Raw genomic sequence first — 10,192 nt, 5'->3', positions numbered from 1 at the left:
TAAGCTTTATCATGAAAAAAACTATTTTTGAAAATTCAAGAATGATGATCCAAGATGGCGGATATCTTAAATATGCATGACGTCATTTTATGACGTCACCGGTGTTGCTATGGGCAACATAAGACTTAGTACACCATAATATTCTGTCATAAACACTTTTGGTACAGTTATGTTGAATACCATTTAGTTTACAGGGTAAAACCTATTTAGACGGTTTTGGCCAATAAAATCATATTAATGACGTCATAATGACGTCATATTACGTCATAACGACATAAAAATTGCAGATATGATAAATTTTTACTAGTACACCATTCTCTGAAAATTTGGTGGTCATACGACATACCGTTCGCGAGTTCTTAGTGGGGGGTCAAAAGACCCCCCCCCCCGGTCCCCCCATGTCAAAAAAAGCCCGGTCTAGGTAGGGTTAAAAATTGTGTATTTTAACTATATAGGGGGAATACATGAGTGAATGAGTAAAGACCTTTATTGTAAGTCTGGTGGAGACTAACAATGCGCACCTTTTTGTATCCGTACCTAAGGGCAATGGTAAAGTATCCAGGTGTTGTTACATTTATCTATTCATTCATTTATTAGTTTTGACTGAAGATACAGCTAGGCTGTCCAGCTAGCTAGCACACTAGGGCCTTTGAGTAACGTTACATGGTGTGCATACAGACGCCAATGCGAGAGAGTCCGGTGCTGGCGCAGGTGAGGTTCTCCCCGCACGGGCAGCGCCAGAACACCCGGTGGATCCGGAGCGGGTACGGCATCCTGTTGCTGGCCATGTGACACGGCTCCCCGCGCTGACCCATCTCCTTACACACAGGGATGGGGATGGACCGGCCCCAGGGAGCGCAGCACGCAGGACCGCCCAGGGCGCGCATGCACTGGTAATCGTCCTCACACACCTGGAACAACATCAAAACATGCTGAATAAAACTGTTTTTGTACAGTTAATTGCCTGGCAAATATTGTACAACAATTGTAGGACGGCCCAGGGCTCGTATGCACTGGTAATCGTCCTCACAAACCTGGAACAACAAGGATAGAGTACAGTACAACAATTGTACAAGACACGAGGACGGCCCATGGCTTCACAAACCTGGAACAACAAGGATAGAGTATAGTACAACGATTGTGCAAGGTTCGTAGGACGTCCCAGGGCTTCACCAACCTGAAACAACAAGGATAGAGTATAGCACAACGATTGTGCAAGATACGTGGGACGGCCCAGGGCTCGCATTCAGTGGTAATGATCTTCACACACCTGAAACAACAAGAATAGAGTATATAGTACAACAATTGTACAAGATACGTAGGACGGCCTAGGGCACGCATGCACTGGTAATCATCCTCACAAACCTGGAAAAAGGATAGAGTATAGTACAACAATTGTACAAGATACGTAGGACGGCCCTGGGCTCGCATGCACTGGTAACCATCTTCACAAACCTGGAACAAGCAAAAAAATGCACTGGTAATCATCCTCACAGAGCTGGATCCAGAAGTAAGGAACGGGTTAGACAAATAGTAGTACAACAATTGTGGAAGGTATGTTTTCATTGCCAGTCTTGTTCCTTTTGGATACTGCCTTGCCTGTTGTGTACTGCGTTGCCTATTGGATACTGCTTTGCTTCTTGGATACTGTCTTGGCTATCGAATGATCTCGTTGGAGACTAATAGGACAGCGAATAAGACTTATGGAGAAGTGTAAGGTGTGACTTATACAGTGTCTTCTTTACTTGGTCTACTTTGTCACTCTTCAAGTGATCCGTGAGATAGCACGAACATGAGCGCAGGCCTGGAGCAAGATAGCTTCATCTAGCTCTGCCTTAGCTACCGGATCCTAGTATTCTGGAAATCAGTCCGAAGCATGGAAACATTGACAGAGTGCATGTTGTACAGGTTTTTTTTAGACCGTATGTAATTGTCGACCACGAAAGACGTCAGAATACCTTTTGTAGCCGGCACGTTGTAAATAGCTCGCTATTTCACAAACCAGGTGCGACGTATTTGCGTCATAAGGGGCAACCCTGACGCTCCAGAGGGCACAGGGGTGCAACAGTCTCTTCTGGTTAGTTTTCTTGTAAAGAATGGTTCTTACGCCAAAGCGACGGGCGTGACACACGTGGACAAATGTCCGCAGGTAAGGCCACAGCAAGTAATTTTTATGGATGACATCAGCGCGCGCAATTATTTCACCAAATTTTGGAGGAAAAAAAAAACAAGAAATTGTGTTGCCTTCTGACAGCGGTCAACATGCCAAAAATGGGCAAAGATGTCTGTTGCCATGCTGGAAAGTGGATGGCACTATGATAACTATGAAGAGAGGAGACAAGAAAAGGCTCTGACTTAATGTTTTGTTTCTTACACTCATGCAGTGATATGTGATGCTGGCTGTGTATATGTGATGTTCCCACTGAATCAAAACCATTTGTGCAACTTTAAAATGTAGGAACCTTGTTTATTTCGGCCCGCCTTGTTTTTTTTTCGCCCGCTCGCATTAGATTTGGAGTCTGGGGAGGATGTCATCCATAAAATTTACTTGCTGAGACCTAAAGAATGGTTCTTACGCCAAAGCGACGGGCGTGACACACGCGGACAAATGTCTGCAGGTAACGACCTACAACCCCGAGTCAGCATCTGCTGCAGCTGTGGTTGTCTGATAAGACATGTTTGTCAATAACGACATGCGATGCAATCATTCACGGTTTCTCTATGATCTTTTTAAGCAGTTGCGGCACGGGCAGCTGAGGACCAGGTAAAATTTGGGATGAAAGTGGAAGGAGAAATGAAACACCTGAGACTCAATCGTGGGTGTCATTACGAAGGGCTTAAAGTGCTTTTTGCCTTATATTTGCCTTATATATATATGCTTTTATCTTAAGCCTACAGTAGTTTTGGCATGATAACCTATAATAACGTGCATTAAAAGGGATACGCCAAAAACAGTCTTTTTTCAGGTAGCATCCACTACCTTTCATCGGTGACACTGGAGACTTGTCAGAAAGGCAGGTTTAAGCACGAACTACCATTAAACTTACTCACTTGTACTTGAGTAGGTCTCCTCATCTTTGTGAGTGGCCTGCGTCACTACCATTAAAAGGGATTTATATATTTCAAATGCAAACAAAAGGCATGGTTTGGACTTAACTGTATTTCCCTGTGCGTAATATGAAGTTTATATAAGCGCATAGTGACGATGTGTTTTGAGGAATAAGCTTAAGTACCTTCCCGACCGTCTTGATGTTTCTGTCCTTCGCTTGGATAGCATGGCTTTACAAGATTATGTAGACTGACGTCATCTGATCTTTCTTGAGTCTGGACCTTAAACGGGCTTAGCAGAATTCTTGGTAAAGGATACAGACTTCTTTGAAAAGATAGTGCGTAACTAACTACACATTTAAGCATATAAAAGTCACAGAAAGGCACCGTGAAAATGCCCTTTCCGAACTTCCGGAAAGTCCACGTTAAGGCAATCGTTTAGGGGTCATAAAGGTGCGGAAAGTGTGCCGCCTTTACGCTGAGTTTAAGCGTGCTTTAATATCACTTTTCGTGCCGTGTAGTAAAATGTTCACCTGCCAAAAGTCTTCTTCTTTCAGAAAAAGGTTTAATCATTGGTCTCCTATCTGCCAAAAGTCTTCGTCTTTCAGAAAATCGTCAATCATTGGTCTATCTACACGAAGGTCATGTTTACCTGGTTACCTACTTTAGCTCCCGAGTCTTTATATTCTCCAAGAATAGATAGGATAGAGAATAAAGACTCACCTCACCTCACCTCACTCGGGGGCTAGGATAGGTCTGGTAACCAGGCTATGGTCATGTACCCCAAAGTTCCAACAACATCCGTAAATTATTTCATCAGGTTGGTAAACGAATGAATAGCAAAGTTCTTTTATCACAACCATTTATTTTTACGAGCCGACGTTTCGATGACCGTCTGTCATCTTCATCAGGGCAATTCTGACTGGTTTACTGTGCACTGACACTAGATGTTACTAGCGCACTAAAGGTGTTACATGGTTCACAGTGCACTTCTACTTGGTTTTGCTGTTAACAATGCATTTCCGAACGTAGTGTAATTGTGACATACATAGGCTTGTTACATCATAAGGACATATGCGGAACCACAACCCAGTCAGAATTGCCCTGACGAAGATGGCAGACAATCATCGAAACGTCGGCTCGTAAAAATAAATGGTTGTGATCAAAGAACTTTGCTATTGAATATTTTAACTAGTTACTTCACCGTACGCGTATCCCGATATCTTCGCGGCATCATCATTATGCAACCGCAAATCAAACGGTTGGAGACACGAATAATTGGGAACATTGTTGTGTTGAGGTTATTTAGATCTACCATTAGCATACATAGGAGCTATAATTCTTCCTGTGTATTGTCGTCTCCCATGTATTTTCATGTCGATGACAACGTTAACGTTCCATAAAAGGACCCGGCTGTGTTCAGGCTGCGCTCTTTTCGAGGTTGTAGCTTAATGTATTCATCACCACATTGACGTCAATGATAGCTATTTTGAAGCAACTCCTAACAAGCCATCTGAACTTCACAAAAACAGATTCGTATGGCCGATTTCAACGTGAATATTTTGCTTAATGTCAATGCAATTGGTTTAATTTCTTGTGTACGTAACTTTCATATACCCGAGGACACCTGAAAATCAGGTCACAGGCCTACTGGTAAAATGATTTAAAGTAAATAGATAAATGAATGCAAAGCACTATGCTGAACTGAAAGCACTCAATTTTATCTTGTAATAGTATATCCTTGTGTTTCCTGTTCTTTCACACGTGTCTGCCACTCAAGGATTGGCCTGCTCAGCCACTGCCAAGGAAGATGCAGGGACCTCCTGTGACCAAATCCATGGTCGTATGACGTAGCGTTCGACTCGGAACCAAGAGGTACCGGGTTCGAGTCCTGACATGCCACCGATCCTGTGCCCTTGGGAAAGGCACTTTACACGACTTTCCTCACTTCGCTCAGGTGAAAAATGAGTATTGTATTGTCCCCTGTGTTGGTGGTGGCATCAATATAAGTTGAAAAAACTTCAGTGTGCCGTCACCACGTCTTGTGACTACATGTTTGAATATTAAAAAATCCACACTCTACTAAGTCGTAAGGAGGCCTAGGTAAAGCACTATGCTAAAGTGAAACCACTCATTTTTTTATCCTTTATTTTCATTTGCACAACATGTGGTAGGGCATACCACTCAAGAATCGGCTTGATCAGCCACTGCCAAAGAAGGCGAAGGGACCTCCTGGGATTAAACACTTCGTCTACTGAGACGAAAGAACGCCGACGATCCTTGGCTAATGTTACTGTAGACAAGGGCACTTGAAATGGCGAGTTAGCTTTAAATCAAATGAGACCGATTTGTGCAAATACAATCACAGGCTGCCAAGACGCAAGACGTACTCCACATGCTCCCCAATTACTGGTTTATTGACGTATTGCGTATGTTGTAAGTGTACAGCCGGCCAAACCACGTCAGAACGTCACGAAGCCACCAGACAAACATAACGGATACCTAAATACAGACACGTGTATTGCCATGTATGGAGATGGGCAGTTTTGCTTTTGAAAGGCATCTAATGCAATTTCAGGATGGCAAAACTGGATTTTCTAAGTCTATGGCCCTTCTTTTAATGTAATAAGTTGAACCAACGCCTTCCCATAGCATACTGACTAGTGTGAGCCAAAAATGCGATGTCGTAGAAAGACAATGTTTGCTTGTTTTATAAAGTACTCCAAAACTGAAGAGGCGCCTTTGATACTCTGGTGCTATTAAGAATGCGTTAAGTATGTAATGATGTCGAAAGTGTGATTTTTTCATCTAGAATGTTTTTTGCTTTGCAACGTGCCATGAAATTGCATTGGATGCCTTTAAGGGCAGACATGTCTCCAGAAACATTGTTTATTTTCCAGGTCGACGTCTGGCATCGTGGTCTTGTTTACTCTAGAATCATCTTAAGTATCCTCTTAACGACACGAGCGACAGAAACAGTTGTAAATTGAGTTTCAACTCTTCTTCTGCAGAGTATTTGTATGTTTTATACCTTCGAATATGTATACAAATATTAAACTACACATGCATACCCTCTCATATGCTAGTATTAGCACCCATTAATTATATAAATTTGTCAAAATTAAACAAAATTGGAAAAAGCATGATTCATAATCATTTAACGATGTGGTTTAAATAACAGGAGGCAATGTTGAAGAAAAAAAAATAAATGAAACTATGTTTTGGTGATTGAAATGTACGCATTTGCGTCACGCAGATAGACTAATTCCTTACATTTGTTATATAAATATCTAATAAGTAGACAGAAAAATTAAGTGAAATTATAGTTTAATGATTGAAATTTACGCATTTGCGTCACGCAAGTAGGTTGATTCTTTACGTCTGTGACTGTGATATATATCTGACAATTAGAGAAAGAAAACCTGCAGATTCTGATTAAAGTGTACACATTTGCGTCACTTAAGTGGGTTAATTCTTTACATCTGTGACTATTTACGTGGTATATATCTAACAATTACAGAAAGAAACCTAGTTTCTGATTGAAGTGTACACATTTGCACGCAAGTGGGTTAATTCTTTACATCTGTGACTGTGTACGTGGTATATATCTAACAATTACAGAAAGAGACCTAGTTTCTGATTGAAGTGTACACATTTGCACGCAAGTGGGTTAATTCTTTACATCTGTGACTGTGTACGTGATGTATCTGACAATTACAGAAAGAAAACCTACAGATTATGATTGAAGTGTACACATTTGCGTCACGCAAGTAGGTTAATTCCTTACATCGTAGCTCTATGATACTTAGTAACCTCTCCACGTAGAGACGAATTCGTTAGTTTCGTTTCACGAAAAGGCCGAGGAGACAACATGCAGTAAAGGTTAATCACTTCCCTTGTTACGTCGTGTATTCATGACGCGAGGTTTCTTTGAAGGCATCCAATGCAATTTCACAGCGGCAAAACAACAAAGTATTCCGGATGGGGAATTCTGTCTGATGTTGACATTTACTGCCATTTCTTAGGACCTTCGTTATTACTTCTTGCTTGAACCTTCGTCTTGACTAGAGTGACTACTCTCCAAGCAGAGGTTGTGGGGGAATGATCGTTAGCTTTTTATATATATGGCCATTTTGTTTTTTTGTCGGTGGCCGCGGAGCTTCTCTGGCTAATGGATACTGTCTGGACAATTTGATACTGTCTTTTTTGCCACCGAGAGGGATCTGCTTGGAGATTATAGACTGCTCAAAGGAGGACCTGGAAGCCCTGACTCCCAGAGGAAGGGCATGCGCGGAGTATTGGAGGGAGCAGTGAATGGTGACCCGAGAAGAAGAAGAACTAGAGTGACTAAGAAAAATATTTTGACAGTTACCTACAACTAAATTTCCTGCAAAGAAAACAACAGAGCACACGGCAAGGTTACAGGTACTGACAGCAGTAACTGAAACTGTATAGAAATCTTACATATAGACTTAAAGCTGCATTATGTAACTTTACGGCGATAACAATAGTAAATTTTCTCGTGATTTCTTTACAATGTAATTTGGATCAACCCTATACCATTGCAAATAATTGTCATTTAGGAAGTGTAATTGTCAAAATATGATCATGACGTCTTACGAGCGTGTTTAAAGGTTTGAAAGACAGCTGTCAGCCATGTTTGTTTACATTCTGGTAGTTTGAGGTGGCACCACAAACTGAGTGCGCCTTATGTTGAACATTTTTAGCGCCAACCATAGATGTCAGAAATGTAAGATTGTTGCACAAATATGTTATGAAAAGTAAGAGTTAGAGTAAATTACCATTTCACGAATATTTCTTTAAATAAAATATTTCAATTTTTGGTGCCAAATTGTTACATAATGCCCCTTTAATAGACTTATATAATTCCAACTCTACTACTGGATAAATACTGATATTACCTCCGGGCGTTTCGAGTTTCCATCACTCTTCTTATCTTTAGCCTCACTAGAATGAACTGACAGAGCGTTATAATGCTAGCCACTCAATGTCACTCGAAACGTCCTGAAGCTATCAATCAATAGTTAGTGCTTATAAACCTGCATTTCCCCTCTGGTCTCTCAGTCACTGATGAAAGCTAGTGGATACTAGCTAAAACGTCTGACCGTTTCCAAAATCATATCCAGTTGCTTGAGCAACTGCTTTTTGGCGTATCGTATTACCTGGATATCTAACCTTCATCGACGTGTCCTGAAGCTATCTTCCGTATTTAGTTGAGTTGAGTCTTGTAAGTAGTAGACACGTGCATGTGGGTATTTGATTCTTATCACTTAGGCCACACCGATTTAATTTCATGGATGGCATCCTCTGAAGACCCCAAAATTAGTGCGCGCGGGCGAATAAAAAAAAAATCCGACCAGAAATAAAAATGCCACAAAACCACAGGAATACAAAGCAGGTACATGTATTGCGAATTTGCGGCAGTACATAGCGACGTACGTATACGACAAGCCAGCACATGCTGACTTTTTGCAGAGTTTATAAATCGGCACTGTCCGTATGTACTGAGGTCTTGAGTCGTGGAGCTTCGACAGCCTGGGTGCCATCCTCCAGAGTTACTATCTACTATCCTTGTCGCTATCTACCATGGACTACCCAGACCTAGAGCCAGGCCAGAGCCTCGGAGAAGGTGATCTTTTATTATTATAATTTTTTTTTTGAGAACAGGCGAAAATCAAGGCGCGCGTGGATGTCATCCATAAAATTAAGACGGTGTGGCCTTACATGTACCTGGCATTTATCGTCATTGTTAAGGCAGACAGTACACCAGACGCGCCGAGCAGGCTTTCCTGGAATTTGGCTGGTAATTGTTGACTTAGGCGGCAACAGCAGAGTACACCCATATTGGTATAGCTCACTTTTATTTGTGTACAGATTCCTATGGTAGCGTTACCGTTAAAAGCTAGCTTCAACAGAAGGATTTACCAAAAAGTCAAATTCCTGGAAAGTCTCCTCGGTGCGCCTGGTATAATGTCTGCCTTAAGGATGGCGATTGACGCCAGATAAGTGATAGGAATCAATTGCCAAAAGCAGTTACTAGTATTACGGGACTAACCCTGTATTTGCCACGTTCGTTTGCCCCTTTTCGTGCAGTGCTAGTTTGAATTGTCTATCTGAATATCGTTTACCTGGTCTATAAACTTCATTAAGGTGTAAGGAAATCGCTTCTACTATACCGCATGTCCACCTCTCCCTACCGAGTAAGGAGTTGTGTGTTTGTTATATTCATAATCGTGTTTTATCCAGAACCATGCTCAGACAAGGGTATTGATTGTCCAATCAAGCGTATCCAGAATTGTGTTTCATCCAGAACCACGCACATGTACAGGCACGGTTATGGATAGTCCACGCGTATCCAGAACCGTGCCTGGGGCAGGTCTACGTTCTTGGATTGCCGGAAACTATCCAGAACCGTGCCTGCTCCTAAGATTCCTAACCTTAATAATTTGATTGGTGTTCATTCCTAACCCTCAGTCACTCAGGCATAGAACTAGACAGACGCGGTTCTGGATACAGTACAAACTACATACGCTACCCATTCAAGTATAGAACCATTATGATAGTACAATAGCGTTGTGCTTACCCCGGTTGTTACATAGCCCTCGGCGCCGGTGTGACATTGAAGCAACAGTAGCAGCAACAGATACGCTAAGGCCGCCGCCGCCGGTATCCTCCTCGCCGGCACGCAGGTCTCTCCCATGCCCATGTTGTAGTAGTAGTAGTAGTGGTGAGGTGCAGGCGGCTTTCTGGAGTGACGGAGTATGAAGGCCTTAGACCCTGCCTCTCCCTCTATATACACTCTACCTCGTGCCGCACGCACGCGCATATGGAGTACCTCATTAGTTGGGAGGGCCGTCGCCAACGCACAATAATATACCACGGCACGGCACCTGCCTCCGGTTCGCGGTTAATCCCGGATCTGAAGGACCGGCAACTTTGGAAACTTTGTATCCGCGAAATCATCATGCTCTTCACAGGAAACAAAGAGATACGCGGGCTATTTTTGGGGGCGAGGACCGGAGTAACCGCTTCCTTTATTGCCCCCGCTTCTTCCGTTCTTTTCACTCCAGTAACCCAACAACCTGTTACTAGCTGCACTGACTCATGACAATGTACTAGTATA

At 42.4% G+C, this 10,192-nt stretch overlaps 1 protein-coding gene across 1 annotated transcript; it reads right to left on the bottom strand.

Moving 5' to 3' along the window:
• Nucleotides 1–436: 436 nt before the first annotated feature.
• Nucleotides 437–9,815, bottom strand: LOC109465377 (toxin MIT1-like). The gene is made up of 2 exons (XM_019762597.1): nucleotides 9,653–9,815; nucleotides 437–911 (listed from the first exon to the last, which is right to left on the bottom strand). Exons 1-2 carry the CDS (start codon nucleotides 9,773–9,775, stop codon nucleotides 660–662), a joined length of 375 nt encoding a protein of 124 aa, XP_019618156.1. The 5' UTR covers nucleotides 9,776–9,815; the 3' UTR covers nucleotides 437–659.
• Nucleotides 9,816–10,192: the final 377 nt, after the last annotated feature.

This window comes from Branchiostoma belcheri, unplaced genomic scaffold (genome assembly GCF_001625305.1).
Source record: "Branchiostoma belcheri isolate BF01 breed outbred unplaced genomic scaffold, Haploidv18h27 scaffold15, whole genome shotgun sequence".
Taxonomy (NCBI): Eukaryota; Metazoa; Chordata; class Leptocardii; order Amphioxiformes; family Branchiostomatidae; genus Branchiostoma; species Branchiostoma belcheri.
The sequence above is the reverse complement of the archived record's forward strand: the minus strand, read 5'-3'. Positions and strand labels throughout refer to the sequence as shown.

Excerpts from the sequence above, each read along its gene's own strand:
- LOC109465377 (XM_019762597.1), bottom strand. The coding sequence starts at position 9,775 with ATGGGCATGGGAGAGACCTGCGTGCCGGCGAGGAGGATACCGGCGGCG. Across the intron at positions 912-9,652 it reads AGGGCTATGTAACAACCGGG|GTGTGTGAGGACGATTACCA; the intron begins GTAAGCACAACG and ends ATGTTGTTCCAG.